The 16,133-nt window shown below is 38.7% G+C and overlaps 1 protein-coding gene and 1 long non-coding RNA gene across 6 annotated transcripts; both read left to right on the top strand.

Annotated features, from left to right (window-relative positions):
* The first annotated feature begins 3,198 nt into the window (after positions 1-3,198).
* On the top strand, positions 3,199-6,346 carry LOC147753379 (uncharacterized). Its single transcript, XR_015311385.1, has 3 exons — positions 3,199-3,411; positions 4,541-4,659; positions 5,056-6,346. It is a non-coding gene; the product is annotated as an uncharacterized LOC147753379 (long non-coding RNA).
* Positions 6,347-6,968: 622 nt separating this feature from the next.
* On the top strand, positions 6,969-10,544 carry mms4 (Methyl methanesulfonate sensitivity 4). 5 transcript variants are annotated; one of them, XM_086968597.1, is made up of 4 exons: positions 6,969-7,367; positions 8,311-8,754; positions 9,044-9,318; positions 9,750-10,544. In XM_086968597.1, exons 2-4 carry the CDS (start codon positions 8,377-8,379, stop codon positions 9,886-9,888), a joined length of 792 nt encoding a protein of 263 aa, XP_086824723.1. In that variant the 5' UTR covers positions 6,969-7,367; positions 8,311-8,376; the 3' UTR covers positions 9,889-10,544. The 5 variants fall into 5 exon arrangements, with proteins under 5 accessions (XP_086824723.1, XP_022690214.1, XP_022690216.1 ...); XM_022834479.2 differs by having other exon boundaries at positions 8,322-8,754; XM_022834481.2 differs by lacking the exon at positions 6,969-7,367 and having other exon boundaries at positions 7,399-8,754; positions 9,755-9,844.
* Positions 10,545-16,133: the final 5,589 nt, after the last annotated feature.

A 16,133-nucleotide genomic window follows, 5' to 3' on the forward strand; every position in this document is an offset into this window, starting at 1 on the left:
TAATACATATAAGTCGACAGAGGATATAGATCTGGTTTCTCCTGATCGAAAACTATAACGCAACTGCAATGCGCATGGTACTAATGACAGGTACAGGGGGCCCTGCATTTGCCTTTATATCTGAGTGATACCTTCTAAAGTGTCTACTGAAAAGCATTATCCATAAATACGCTTTACCCAAAGCTCAATAGAATTGATGAAGATTATGATTACAATTTCTGCGTTTTTACACGCAATTTTGGCAAACATTGAAATCGCTGTGTGGTTATTAAAAAAAAAAAAAAAAAAAAAAAAAAAAAAAAAACTATAGAATAAAATCAACAAGGACTTCAACTTACGTATTTTGTTATAGTGTGTTCACTCTCGTGTACGACGAAAAGCTGTCAACCTTGCAAGGGGTCATTGACAGAGCCGGCGTTAACATCTAATATGAATCCTGTTTGAGCAGATCTTCCAGGCGCTGCTCTGACTCCCATCCCCCAATCATAGCGCGGGTGTTCGGCTTAACATTTTACCCTTATCAGAACTCTCCCTTACTATTACTTTGTATAGCCTACGCAACCTAGAGTGTTCGCTAGAAAACGTCTACTGCTGTTTTATTGTCCTTTCGCTGTTATCAGCAGGGTCAGCTGTTATTTTAACGAATTAAACCTCATGCCTCACCGGTTACGCGCTTAGGAAACACTCATCCTGGAGTTGGTCTTTTGGCTGGCGCTCAAGGCCTTTTGCGCGATACAGCCACGAAGTCAGCTTGGGTGGTACGAATAACACTGTTCTTTTTTTTTTTTGCCTGAACTCTTTGATTATGCTAGTCGACCATAGTAACCCGTGTCCTGACAACACTACTACTGCAAGCGGTAGCGGGTAGATGCCCACTGTACTGTTCTGGCTGATAATCGCGTTGGGCTTCGTGTGCGAAATATTCGTTGTCCTTTTGTTTCCACTGTGTACTGAATTGCCTTGTCACACGATCAAACTTGATTAATTGGGGGTGAAAATATTGTCCTGGGTTAGTTACACTGCCTAGGAGGACCAGGTTAAAGGCTCATCAGGGGACTGCATTCGAACTTAATTGGTCAGAAAACTTGCCGATAATGAATTGCACCATAATCCAATGGTAAATGATTCCTATATTTCTCCAACGATGTATTTAGCGAACACAAATAATTTTCTATGAAGATCTTAGAGAACAATGAAGACGAATTTACTTCATTGGACACTTAGACGCCCTAGGATTATATCTATCGCGTGGTTCTATTTACATTACTTGACTTTGGCCAAAATATGTATTTTGCTACTTCTTTAATATTTTTCGGTCGATTCAACCAATCATTACCGATTAATTTGACCATCTTCGGAATATATATACATAAGGTTTAATGTTAAACGTAGTCATTCAAAAATAAAGCTTTATAATAAATAAGTTTCAACCCGTTGTTGTTCTTGCTAGTAATTGGATTTTCGATTATTATAGTCATTTTTTACCGCTGGTTCGACGCCTTTTTCTATTTTCATAGTTTGATTAAAAAGCTATGATTCGTAGGACCCAGGCACATGATCGATCATCTCATTATTGTCATTATATCACTCTTCAAATTGTCACCTAATTTAGATACTCATCACACCTTTATGTCTGTTACTATTACCTATCCATAGCATATTACCACTCCAGTCAATAAATACATCGCAATTATATTCAAAATGTCTATCTTCGGCAAGCCGGCGTTTAATATTCATGTATGTTAGCATACTGTTCGAAACAGCTTCCTGTCTTCAAACGCTATCGTACATTTAAGCGGTGTGAAGGTAATCACATGAAGTTGGACCACTATGGTCACCGCGAGTCACCAGTCAACGAATAAGTCCAACCCTTTTCAATTAGGACGAAATGAAATATATCCATTAAGATGACAAAATTTCTCTGTGCTATGCTCCATTCAAGCTATGCTGTATAACCAGCATCGCCGACCAAGTGCGCTTTTTCTCAAAAGCGCATTGTTTTCCGAAGACAGACGCCGCTGAAGCATCAAACGAAGGAGGATTCACTTGAGACAACTCAGATATAGAACTTCATTTCAACCCCAACAAGAAAATGATACAAACTTAAAGTTAGATCCGTTAGAGGAAAAGTGATTCTTTTGTGGTGCGTTTTGTCGACGAATTTTAAGCTACAGCGGAGAAAATATCGCTTGACATTAGACAAGTTTAAGTGGTTTCATCATATGGGATTAAGTGATCCATCCTCAAAAGTTGTCACTTTTAGCAATATGCTATACGGAACGCTGAGAAAACGTGGACTGTTTAAAATGCTATGCACCATAGATTACAGGTTATCGCTTATGCGGGCACGAACTTCAAGGATCCTAATGAATTTTGTCGAGACACGTTGCAGAGAGAATGTCTCCTAGAAAATTACAAACCACCAACAGTACGCGTTATGAAATTTATTATCATTTGGCACTCTTGCTAGTTAGGACTCTACCGCGAGTTTTTGTCATAATGTAAGACGCTAAGGACTCTCAGTATTGAATGCTTTTAATTTTAAGGAATGATCTCTGAATTATTTCTTTTAGCGGAACGGCTTGAACTCTTAGACAGTAAGTACGAATCGAAATTTACGAGCTATAGCAGTTTCACTGTTCGTGCGTGAAAAACGGCCTTTTCATTTATATATATATGATATTGATCAACCTACCATACAGCTCTTCTAGCTGCACCAGCGAATCTGCGACTGTTATGGGAACATAATGAAACTGTATCGCAGTAGCGACGTTCAACAGAGGCCTCTAACAAACCTAAACCTGGCTTCCTCCGAAAATAAAATTGATGTTAAAGGGCAAGCTGTTCGTCCCGTGGCAGGCTTATTTAAGAAAGAAAAGGTTCATTCGGATCTCTTCCGGACTGCCTGGGTCCATCAGCTCTACCGATCGGCTCACTGGTCGGCTGTCGGTAACGTTTCCAAAGGCCCTTTCATAGACAGGCCTCAGACAGATTTTGCTCGAGGTGCGCACGCGTTAGCGTTGGGCTAAATCTTTGCTCTAGCTAGCGATACGAGCGGCACATACTGTTAGTTTCTGTCTACCCTATGCAGGTTTCGAGGAAAAGGCCTCGTAAGTAGTTAGACAATTTGTAGGGCCTATTAAGGTGCCTTCCATGAAGCCCTTTCCCCGAGCGCGAGCCAAGCCTATAAGAGCGCTGGCCTGTCCCCTGGGGAGCATCCCCATCCTAACATTCTGCGTGTGTCTGCTTATGTGAGTGTCGGTGCGGTGAACCGGCTACTGCGAAATAGGAAACTATAGACAAACTGCGATCTCCACTAAAATCAAACGGAATCAAACTAGCCGGAAGAAATAGGCGTTTACAATGGCTGATGACTATGAAACGCACGTCGACGTACCGCTTGAGCCCGCCGTGAGTTCAATACAATTTCAAGATAGTTTTCTTTTTAAAACGGAAATGGAGGCCAACGATCGCCATATTTAACAGCATGTAAACTTACTTCGAGAAAATCGAGTTCCCACATCTTTTAAAGCGTTTATGTAGTCAATTGTAGTCAATTAAGCATTCCTGTTAACTATTATGCAGTACACTATCTATAATCGATTTTTTCAAGAAAAACGTTTACGCTTTCGTTAGTTTCGGATTTACTCACTAATCATATACATTTAATATACTAGCTCTAAGAATTCCGGTACTGATAGTGAATGATAGTACTAAAAGAAGGAAAATATTTCTAAAGAAGCCTCTAATCAATCGAAGTGATCGATCCTTTGCCATCACCTAAGTCATCAACAAGACTCGTAGGTAAAAATAATCATGTTTGGCACTAGTTCTTGTACAAAAACTGCTAATATATAGGGAATGCTGTTTGTGTGTGTCTTATTTTAGAGTACAAGTGAATCGTTCAAGAAACAGAATATGTTATTAGTGATAGCTTTGTATAATTTCAGAAACGACAATTTTTATTATTCTTTTAAACTACCCGAAAAGAAGGTAGGCATTAAGCAAGCCCAAATCAGAAACCTAACGCAGATAATACTGCCAGAACAAAAGCCCCTGCGTCCATAGGAGAAAGAGGATAGAAGTTAAAGCGAACATTTTGAAGCCTTTGAGAGTTTGCTTTATAAAAGCAAACGTCAATAGTTAATCTTGTCTAGGGCAGGATAAGTAGCCTAAATATAGTATTTCCAAGTTGTTGCTGGCAGTTTCCAAATTTGGAAAATTTGGAAAAAAATACCTTAGTCCTAATCTCTTCTCTAAAAATTACATCTACACGACAGCTTTTTAAAAGTCTTAACTTTTGAAGATCTCGGTCGTGGAAGAAGCATATAGCATGTTTTACAAGATAAGATTCTCTAGAAGTTTATCTTGCTAGCTTTTCGTTGCCCATTTTTCTGGAAGATTTTCTATCACATGTGCTTAGCGTACCTAGGTTACGTAATGCGGCGAATATTATTGACGCTTAGCACGTATACCAGTCGCGACCACGGACATTGTTCACAATGTGATTAGCCATATTCAAGTTCGTTAATTATTTTAGATTCGCCGCCTGTTACTTGAGAGACGTGCAAGCCGCTCTGAGGATCTTCCCGAAGAACTTGATGGATTTCGTTTCGATCGACGCCGCTCGGTGGACTTCAAGGAGTTTAAAGACTACAAGTACGGATCTTCTATCAACGAATGCTGCTTCTAGTTGACGACCGCTTTCAGCTGTTTAAGCTTTGAATGATCGTCATTCATCTCTACCTGAGTTAGAAAGCTAACTTATTAAGATCGCCTAGCATTTTCTTTCTTCGCTTAAATGTCCTAAAACAATTGCCATCTTATTAACTATACACTGCCTTTAAAAGCTTGAAAGTCTCTTACTTTTAAAAAAGTTAATACCTGCCCACGGCACACAGGTTTCAACGATTGCTCCGCCATTCGTAGAGTAAGCGCTATTGTAAAAAAGCAAAAATTAAATTTCGGTGCCGAAAAATAAGAGACACATAAAACAAGTAGATAATAGTTCATCCGTTCGAGTTCCTTGTCGTATTCAATTTGCGTAACTTGCAGGAACCTTGCCGAAGAGGAACGCCAACGCCGTTCTAACGTCTCCGCGGTTGCGCAACCTGTCGACTCCAAAAAAGCGTGACGCGAAGCGTTCAGGCGGGCTAAGGGGGTCAATCACAAAATCGAGGTGCCTTATCTTTGGTGCAGAATTGTGCTTGACGGCCATACCGTCGTGGCATCGACACCTATTGCGCACTGAAGACAGGCAAAAAAAAACCATCAGCCCGTTATATTTCTGCTCCGATTACTTGCAAGCATCATATGGATCACCAGTGCAACACTATATATATCACCGCAGTAAATAAAGACAAGTTACAAAGTATTGTCTCATAGGCAGTAACAACAGCAAACAACATTTATTCCTACAGTGATATTTTTCTTAGCAAAATCACTTGAGTTTCCCATTTGTTAATTCCTGGATGCTAAGTCAGTTTGTGTAGTTGACGCTAGCTGACGACGGCTTTCATATTTCCGTGCACTTACCTGAGGTTTCTGTCCTCGATGACTTTAGTGTAGCGCCACTTTCGGCATTCTTGAATATTACAGAAAAATGAAAGCCGTTAGCCTAGAGTACTTTTATTATACTTTACTTATTTACTAGAGAGTGTGTCCGTGTGTCTGAGAGAAAATGAAAATAACAGAAAATTTCGTTTTGACCTGATAGTTTTTCAGATCGAATATTTTCATGGCATAAGCCATTGGCTTACTCACATTGAGCCTGCCAGTGCCGCCTCTGGGAGCAGAGCCTGTTTCTTCTTTTCTCTGCTTCTACTATTGCGCCTTTCACAAGCTGAAACGGAATGACCCTGCACGTTTTCTATATTGACTTACATGATACGTCCTTTGAAGCCTTTTCTAGTGGCAGCATTTCGTCGCCTGGCGATCAAGCTGTCGTCGATCAAGTAGTCTAAGCGGTATCATTCAAAACCAGTTTATTCGATTCGGAAATTTAATTCGTTATGATATCATCAACCAAGCTTAGATCTTATTTTCAACCAAAATCCTATTTTGGCGATATTACAACAGTTGCTGAGCCGTTTCGACTTGACCGGAAGATTATGCTTTTATTTCGACTAGTTAAGAAATATGCTAGCTTGAGTTAGTGAAGACAAGCTTCATAACTTGCCAGTCTTCTCGGTGTGATCACACCCTGAACTTCTGTTCTTTCTATATGCGACGCATGGAACGCTTACAACAATCACAAATCAAGCAAGGGATCAATTGTAAATACATGCCAGTAGTGTTAGGCGACCAAGTAAAACAGATCTAGTAATAAAAAAAAAATCAGTAGAAATCTTGTGTTTATTGTACTTCTCAAAATAAAAAAAACAATGACGTAACTGAAGAAGGGGAAAGATTTACTTCTGGGTTTGGGGGTTCATAGAATTTACCGATATATTTTTCGCCGTTTAGGCGAAACTCGAACGAATCTTTCCTAACAAGCGCCTTTTATTGTATCGTGCGTTATCTCCGAGGTTATCTATCTTGTCAACTGAAAAGATACAAACGTTGCCGTTTTTGTTATCGCCGATCTTCAGTTTACGAATGATGATTAAAAAAACTGTTTTCAAAATTATTCAAAAACACATAATATATTATTATCATTGTATGGAGGTTTTACTTGTTACGTTCTTTTAAAAACAAAAAGAAAAAAAAAAAGGTAGATTTCGATTTCTACACAACGAACTCAGAGAGCAGGAATTCAGAGAAGTCCTTGGGCCCGTATTCTTACTTAGCACTAATCGAAAGTTATTGTGCTTTAATTCCTAATAATAGTTAGTGTAGAATGTTGCAATGCCTGTGTTCGTTAATGCATCGTGGCTGGTTGCGCGCGCTAACCGCCGATCATTGGACGGTGATCTTGTTTGGGAGAGGGTTGGCGGCGAACACGGCGGGGAAAGTATTGGCGGGCTCTCGTTACTGACAATTTCAATAGCCGCCAGAGTTTATCGGGAATACGAGTTAGGCTTAGTTTGAGCTCTGAAGCTCAGTTGTTCATATCTATTGAACTTTGTTTCCTCTAGTCGACCGAGTTAACCACATTGCTAACTTACCTTTTTACCAATATGCCAATGACATTACATTGGAACCATGAAATTCGCTTCACCTCTCTTCAAGAGCCCCATCGAAGAGTACAAACAGCTGTGGCGCTCAGTTTTCGCTCAATTCGTGTGTGAGTTATAATTATGCTCGAGGAAAATTAAAAGCGTAGCTGCACATTGTATAGCGAAGTATTGAATCTGGTCGATCGTAGACTGGCATGTCGGGAGTGTTATAGTCTGCGTGAAGCAAGGGCAAAGCCACATATAATATCAGTGAGTAAGGTTATAATTTACTATGCATGATAACAAAAAGAGAAGCCATTTTAACTTCAATTTCAAACATATTTCACAAAAATATAAGGAAACGGTTGATTTGACTGAAATAACAAAAAAAAAAAAGGAACAAAATAAGGAACTTATTTAATCATGATAGCTTTATATATCAACTGAACTATCAAAATAATTTGCTTATTAAGTGAATTGCCATGCAGTTGCGTCCTGGACGCTAATAAAATCACTGATAACTAATGAATCGGTAAGCCCCAGTTTTCTGCGATAAAAGTAAACATGTTTGAGCTTTTGTAAGCATTTTCTATGTAGCGCTGTAATGGATTATTTCCAACTGTGTCCTTTGTGACTATCAAACATCTGACGTATTTATAATTAGCACAGAAATAATTAAATCCATTTTATCAGTTTTTAACATAGTAAGCATTTTTTATTCGTAAGTGTACGCAAAAGAAGAAAAACTACTGTGATTTATTAGTTAATGGAAAACGAAGGATTGAACAATAAATATATTCTTTAGAAACGAAGCAGGCGGCACGGTTGCGGCTAAGGTTATAATAGCTAGATTCATTAAGGTGCACCAGGATTAACCGCCTTACAGATCAGGAGGCATGATTTTGCCGGAATTAAATAAATTTTTAAACGCAAAGAGCTCGTAAGAAGCACTTTTACTATTTCCATAGCAATACAGTGCACAATTCGTTATATTTTATGCAACTATTTATTTATGTACAGTCATTTATTTGAAAAATATATTTCGGATACGTTAATCATTAAACTAGTATATTCATATATAATTTTTTAAAATCCTTTGTTATACGATTTCATTGAAATTTTCTCCTATTTTTTTATACCTTACACTCTCTAGGCTTACGACTATCCTAGGAGATTTTCCGAATTGTTTCAAAAAAAACTAAGTGATATTCAGTTTCGTTGAAGACTCTAGATTTGCAACACACGGGGTTTTCGGATCACTCGAAAAAGGAGCGTTGCAATGTCCCAAAGAAATACCGAAGAGAAAAACGCCATGGGCTTCCCCGATCTGAGTATCGTATTTTCGCGATCGCTGACTGATCAGCCTTGGTTTGCTCCGCTGAAGATCATGATAGATGTCTCTAACTTGTGTGAAATCACCATCGAAGATACGTTCCCTGAGCTTATCTGCTGGAAGTCGACCTCGATTGAATTCGTCGAAGATCAAGTTGTGTTAATCTATCGACTCGAAGAGTTTGCTGTCCGTATTCGTAGACTCGAAGACGAAATTGCCAGTTGGCCAGAGAAGTATGGCCGAAAGTTTGTTACTATAGTTATTATGCTGGAAGGCAAAGAAAAAATATCCGCAGAAATGGACCGTCGAATCATTTTAGCTCAGGTATATATTGTTTATTTGGTGAATATATAATTATTTTACCCTTTCGATATAAGAAGAATATATTACTTTATTCCTTTTTGGATCTTATAATCGTTAGTATAAGCGTATAAATAGAAAATTCGTTTTTAGGATGCTACTCGCGTCATCCATAAAGAAGATAGTTTATTTTCTAATTTTATTAAAGAACACCTTAGGAAATTGTCTTGTGGGTAGACATATAAAAAATAGTTCGACATAACTAACGAATTGAATATATGTGTCATTTTAATTTATATGTTACATATCATAGCTAGATAGCCTGTTTAACGTGCATCCAGTGCACAGTGTCCAAGAACTTTACCATCTTTTAACGTGCATGACTAAGGCGACAGCTAAAAAGTTCAACAGTCGCCTGCGGGACGAAGTACTAGGATTCGAGGAGAATCGGCGTACTGCTTCCAACCCAGCCGAAGTATGGCCTGGCATGCTTGAAATGTTCTTCAATCACGCTTCGTTTCAGCTTGCTCGGGCAATTGCAACACGCTTCCCATCGCCCCGTGCCCTACGGCATGAGCTACTACGGAGGTAGGCGTTTTTCTATTATGCTCAGTAAAGAAGCTTACTTTGAAAATGTCCAGCCATTGGCTACTATGCGAATCAGTAGGGCACTTAACAAGTAACTAGGGCTCCGCTTTCTTTAGCGTGGTTGTTGAAAACAACTGCTATCAAGTTTTCGAACCTCTGGGCCTGTATGTGTCCATTACAAAAAGTTATTTGCCCTAAATAGCCTCTTTAAACTTGCATCAGCCATAATAGAGGATGTACAAATGCGGGGAGACAAGACAAATAGAACGATATAGTGTAGTTCTATAATCGTTGCGCTACTTCAATTTAAGAAGAGCATCTATGGAAGTATGTAGACTTCCTGCAAAAAGTTTGAACACCAGATACGATACGATTAAATAGTATTACTGGCAAGAAACATGCACTAATGTTCTCAGCATATTTATTTGAAGGCCAGCTGTTGAAGTTTTCGAGGGTATCACAGCGACTGTCGGAGAGCCGCCGCTTCAGAGGACATTCAGGATTGGACCTGAGACTGCCAACCGCTTGTATAATTTCTTCACTCAGGACGATCCGAATGCTCTAGTTTGATTAGCAGTCGAAAGGAAATAGGTTCAGGCGTCGGGGATCGATGTAGGTGTTCTACATTAGGGAATAAAGATCCACATCCTCTAGACACGATCAGAACAGCTAGCTTAAAAACTTATAATGTGCCGCTTATTATTCGGCAGTACTACACAGGATATTTAAATACACTAAAAGTAACTAATGCGTTATTCTCATCGATTGTTTTTGTAGCTGGCACCTTGTAGCTCAATGAACCTGTACTTAGTAACAATGTACATCGATATAATCAGGAAGCTAATTGTCTTTTGTGGCGAGCTGGAGGAAATAGGGAGTTATGTGATTAACTCATTCCAACAAAAATTAATCTCTATCCATTTTTTGCTTTTTTTGACACTATATTTGCAACATTTAGGGGCTCCTAAATAAATCGATTCTTCATAAGCGATGGATTGATAATAATTACTGATGTGATGTCGTACAAAAAATCAAAGAAGTTCTCCAAGCTGTTGCACCTCGATTGGAAATGGTTAAAATGTTGGAGACTGTCTAGGGGAGGTTTTGTATGTATAATTCCAATCAATTCAAACATATTTGTTGTAGATCGCGTTTCTGCCATGCTAGCTGACGCGTAACCTTGATTGTATATATGTTCTAATAAAAAGTTGTTAGTACCTGTTCAATATTTGTCTATCATAGAAATTTTTTGATTAGATGACCTTCTACATTCAGGTAACGAATATTTTCCAATAGCTTCACGGCAAAGGCAGCTTTATTATCGATGTAATTTAAATTGACCAAGATGGTGGCTCTATCGCAAGTATCGCTGGCATACGAGATAGGTGTGTCAAATGTAAAAATCTAACTGTTGGCACCTCTTTTACTATATGTTTTTTCAATGACAAAAAGCTACGGTAGCAACTCAGAATATTTATTTTTCCTTCGGCTGCAGTCTCGTATTTAAGAGATACAGGGCTATTATCCTTTAAAACAGTTCAAAATAGTTCTTGACGGAGTTTGGAACGACATGTAGATTTCGTGCAATAGATGCCGAACATACTTTTAATGTCTTTCGACCACAATCTTGGACGGGCAAAAAAACATCGAAAATGCCCTCTCTTGCCACCCCTTTCATAAGATTCAAACAAAATAGTAAAAGCAATTAAAGTTTATAGAACAATTATTATTTGAACGATTCTAAAGAACGACTTTAAAGCACTCTCATTAATTATAGGATTGAACCTTTTTACGAATGGCTTCCCTCAGTGTCTAATAGATAGCTGCCACACTGACAAACCTTTACCAACTTTTCTATTCTACATACATTCTCTTCTACGTACCCAGTAAAATGACACTATCATTCGTACGCGAGTCCAATGAGTTTACAAATAGGTCTAGTTGTACAATCTGTACGGATATTTTACTTTAAAAAAAATTTTAAGTTCAAAGTTAAACTTTAAGAAAAAAACTCTACTGACGTAGTGGTGGCTTCTTTGGGCTCGTTGCAATTTCCACAGGTATACGTCGTAGAGAAGGAAGATGAAATGACCGTTCCTGCAAGCCATGGCTTCGAAGTAATATCAAAAATATACCGAGCCATGGCCCAAGCGGATAAAGAGGTCCAGGGTTTAGTGGGTGAGAGTCCCACAGTACCGGACTTAGAGCAGACTTGCCCTGCCTATGCCCGGTCTGCATAATGCATTTGCCTTTAACCTCCAAAAAAATAAAAAAAAAGGTATACGTCGTGTTGATAATGCTTCTATGATGAGCTCGCAAACATATTTGAACGGAATCTACGAGATTTAGGAACAATAACTGGTTACGGTGCTTTCTGGTTCAACTTTGCCGCTTGGAGTGCGTGAAGTCTTTAAGCCGATATTCAATGAAATGTTTTGGGGTTTGGGTCGAAACAACTAGGAAAAAGTTAATCGGCAACAGTTGCAGCGCTGCAAGGCAACTAAGTTCTTTTGAACGCCATATGTGAAGCTCTATATTTTTTTTAGTGTTTGCATTATTGGCGATAAAAATAATTGAGTGCACTATATCATGTATACTGTCATAATACATCAATATTGCTACGGTTCCCTGTGTCCGCCCTGTATCCTAAATTCAAATGTTTACCGACCAAAAGACTGCCGGTGTAAGCTTTTCGCGTGCCAGGTATGCTGTTTCATTTTATTTCATAAATCTTAGTATTGCAATAAGGCCATCAATACAAACACAGCTATATGCACATTTCAGATTAGACGCAAATATTTAACAATTTCCTTTGTAGGCATATAGCGTAATTAGTGTCTTGGTATAAATATAATTAATTAAAAATATTTTTATTAATTCAACGAGAAAAAAACATTCGATACCCTCAGTTTTGTTCTCGTGTTATTTTAGACCTTTCGAGTCCTGAACGGCCATATGAAAAAAGCGAAGTTCACGAAGAGAAACGTCGTTGTCGGCAATCCGATGCTGGTCGGAAATGGGTTCCTACAGGTCATGAGGCAGTCGTGAAAAGTCGAAATAGTTTTTGGATAACATGCGTCGTAATCTATAGGAAATTTGAAAATACAAGGAACAGAAAATACTGTTTGCATGATTTACATTGAGCGGAAACATACAAGAAAGTTGCCACAGCCGACATGCCGCCGTTCTGCGACAGGAACGTCTCGCCTTTGAACACAACATATGCTTTAACTATGTGACGTTCTGGTCGGTGGCTGCCTCGGATCGGGGTCGTCTTCCGTAGCGCATTAAGCTATCTCTCGGATTTATGATATCGAGAACCTAGTGAATCTGCGAAGGTTCACATCTGCCTATAGAAGGCATGCGATCGTCTTTTGCTATACACTTTAGCCAGGTACATCTTACGGTGAATAAAAATGGCCGTTACTAAATAATGTGATATGCAAAAGCTTAATTCAGTGAAGATGAGTTATAAATGTGTAGTATGCCATCGCAGACATTTTGATTACTTAAACGCCGCAGGAATTTTCGAGAATATTGAATCAAGATATTTTTCCATTTGTGGTAAGGACTAGTTGTGAATCAACGCAGGTCCTCAGATGGTGTCATGACCGACACGAGGTGTAACCTTATCGCACGTAAAAAGGACAACGATTTTCAAGTTGAATGTTATTAGGTTCTTTATTGCAAGTGGTATATTTAAAGCATGTTTCTGCCATTACACACTTTGTAAGTCCATTATAATGATGCGGCACAGAAGGCAAGCGTATCTGCACATGATAATGTAGGATAGTTTCTTGTCACGGTATGACGAAAAATGCAGCGTGCAGAGTCACCTTTTTCGTAAGGCCGCCTTTAAGTACATCATAGATAAAGCCTGTCTGTCTCCGTGACCTATAGCCGAATAGCAGACGACCTTTAATAAGTTACATCGATGTGGTAGTATGTCACACTTTGTTAACGTTCAAGAGAACACCCAACTGAGTAGACCACAGAGGCATTAGAAATAGCTTAAACTAAGAGGCTAGATAATGTGCTCTCATGGAAGCGAGCTCCTAAATTTTGTCATGCATAGACCCAAATAACCCTATTTGCACAGTAATAATACATGATTATTACTAATGTAACGAGTACAGTTACTGAAACATTGCACATATGTTAATATTCAGCTTCTCGTATAATAATAATAATAAGCGACTTGAAAAAAAATCCATTTTTAGATTTTTCGTGCGATCAGTGACCACAGTTATATATGCTTTCTATGGAAAAACGCTATCTACGCAATTACTATGACAATCAAGCTCCGTCATCTGTTCTTTTGGAGTACCTAAGGGATACAATATAATTACTCAAAGGGAATAAATTATTCTTTATTTACGTCCGGTTCAGTATGAAACTGATAATGATGCTAAGGTTAGATGGCTTGACGATGATGATTTCGCTAAGTACCATGGTAGTATGCACAATATCGGCCTTCTAAGCTACACCGTATTATTTTTTCGAGCTGTGCATGGCTATAGCATTGAAAGCTTTCACAATACTTCTCAGCGAGCTGTTGAAAACATGTTTTTGTTCTTCTGTCGGATCAGCTGGTACAGCTCAGGCCTGATGCTTTGAACTCGACGATTAGTAACAGCGTAAGATATTCATGCTTTACTGCAAAATTTAGCACACCTGTTAGGGTCAGGAATTCAGTTGGATAATCTGAGCAAATGACGAAATGACACCTGGCTAAATGACCAGCTAACTGGCCAGCATCCTTCTGGAATCCGTCATTTCCGTCTCGATCAATTTGCAGTGGTTATCAATCTGTGAACAAGAATTACTTGAAAACCTGGGCCATGGTCGGCGAATAGATCGTTGTTCCTGTCAGTGGAATGCTAAATAGTACCAAGAAAACGGCGATGATCAAAGTCGCACGAAGTTCATTCTTGAAATGTCGCCGCGAGTTTAGAGACCGCAAGAAGGCAGAACACATTTACGTAAACACAAAGTTCTTCTTTCTAAGAGTTCTGAGGCCGCTTTTATAGTGATCGTGTAGCGGATGCCTACGCAACGGATAGTTCAAATAGACCGGTGCAGAAATCACTTGTGATACGGAAGCAAGAACTCATTCAAGCGCTATTGTTATACCTATAAGCATATTTATTATAACTATATCTAAATAAATATATAATATCTAGGCCAAGTCTGCGTACTCTCGATGCATTGATTAAAATGCAAAAATTATCGGATATATTCTAAATTTGTTTGGCGTATAGTGATATGTGCAAAATACAGTTGAGCTTGGTACCTCACAGTTGAACGATTTGACAAAGGAAAATCGAATACTAATCGTAGTGATGTCGGTTTCAGTCGCATCAGCTAAGCTGCTGTCTGTTGGGTGCGTAGAACTTGTAGCCTTACCCTTTTCGAAAGTTACACTTCATATGGTTAACAAGGTAAATGCAACACTGACCAGTATCTATGTTGTACCAGTAAACAATGATTGCAATTTTCTGGGTCTGTATCAAACGCCAAAAGCAGATCACATGTTTCAAAGCATGATATATTTATATAGATATGCGATTCGGCATACTGCCGCTCCGGAGGCTCTTTTCTGTTCGTTTATACAGAAGAAAAATAAATATTAAATGACAAGTAGACCATAAAAATGATTTTTCATCGCCCCAAAATATGATCCATGTTGACTAAAATAACAGACGTTCGATGTGCACTGAACATCTTTGTTATTGATCGTAAAAAGGACTGTTTTCTTGTGAGCTAGCCAAGGGCAAGATCAGATAGATGACCTTTTCGTATCAAATTCAAATCAATGAATGATGAAATTGTAAACATCACTTAAAAAGATATCGTGATATATTTACTGATGAAATGAGATATTAGTTAGTTACCTATATAATGTTCTCACTTTTCCGCCATTCTTAGGACGGAACCTGCTTTGTGCAATTAAAATTTAAGTAATAAACAACTTTCTATTGTTGTTAAAGTTCTATTAACTTTTATATGGAACAAGACGCCATTTCCTCATCTCGCATCATTGAAACGTCAACTAAAATGGCAGAAACGAAAATAAACTCCAGTTCGAAATAAGTAATGCGCACAATTGATTATCTTTGCAGAGACAAGAGACAATCTATTTTCCGCTAGGCTGTTGGTTTATGTAACCGTAATTGTCTAACATGAGCTTTGGCCATTACGTACGCTTGATTTAGAAAACTAGATCCATTTCCTTCTCTTTCTGGATTTGGTTCGGCCTTTAGCCTACATCTCGGCGACTTCCCGTTTTTCGAGTTAGTCGACGGCCGTCGTCTTCAACAAAAGTTCAAAATCAAAATCAACCTATCCCCGAAGCGTTGTAAAGTTACTATTATTCTCCATAGTAATAATCAGCGTTCGAAAGTCCAATTACCCTCCCACCGATGTCAAATGGACGCGTGTAGATCAAGAACGAACTTCATATGAGATAAACAGATATCAACATCGGTAATATATATATATATGCTGGAAAAAATTACTTGTTTCTGAAGGCGTTTGTTGTCTCCGAGCATCTAAGTATCTAGAAAAGCAGATGTAGATTACTGCTCGAATTAAATCGGGCTAACATGGGCTATCAACGGACTTAACCCAAACATGTTAGGAAAACAATTGGCTTGTCAGTGAAAAAGCAGCATGACAACGCATTCGGTAATTCAGCCTGTCGATAACTAAAGTGTCCAAGCGTGGCCTGTTGTTGTCGAAGGCGAAGAGGCAAACGTTGTTTTCTAGGTGGCCAGGGGGCTGTTGATTAATGACTATACCTATGCTTCTTATTG

The sequence above is a fragment of the Varroa jacobsoni genome, unplaced genomic scaffold, assembly GCF_002532875.2.
Source record: "Varroa jacobsoni isolate VJ856 unplaced genomic scaffold, vjacob_1.0 scaffold_530, whole genome shotgun sequence".
Taxonomy (NCBI): domain Eukaryota; kingdom Metazoa; phylum Arthropoda; class Arachnida; order Mesostigmata; family Varroidae; genus Varroa; species Varroa jacobsoni.

Excerpts from the sequence above, each read along its gene's own strand:
- mms4 (XM_086968597.1), top strand. The coding sequence starts at position 8,377 with ATGTCCCAAAGAAATACCGAAGAGAAAAACGCCATGGGCTTCCCCGAT. Across the intron at positions 8,755-9,043 it reads GTCGAATCATTTTAGCTCAG|CTAGATAGCCTGTTTAACGT; the intron begins GTATATATTGTT and ends TACATATCATAG. Across the intron at positions 9,319-9,749 it reads CGGCATGAGCTACTACGGAG|GCCAGCTGTTGAAGTTTTCG; the intron begins GTAGGCGTTTTT and ends ATTTATTTGAAG.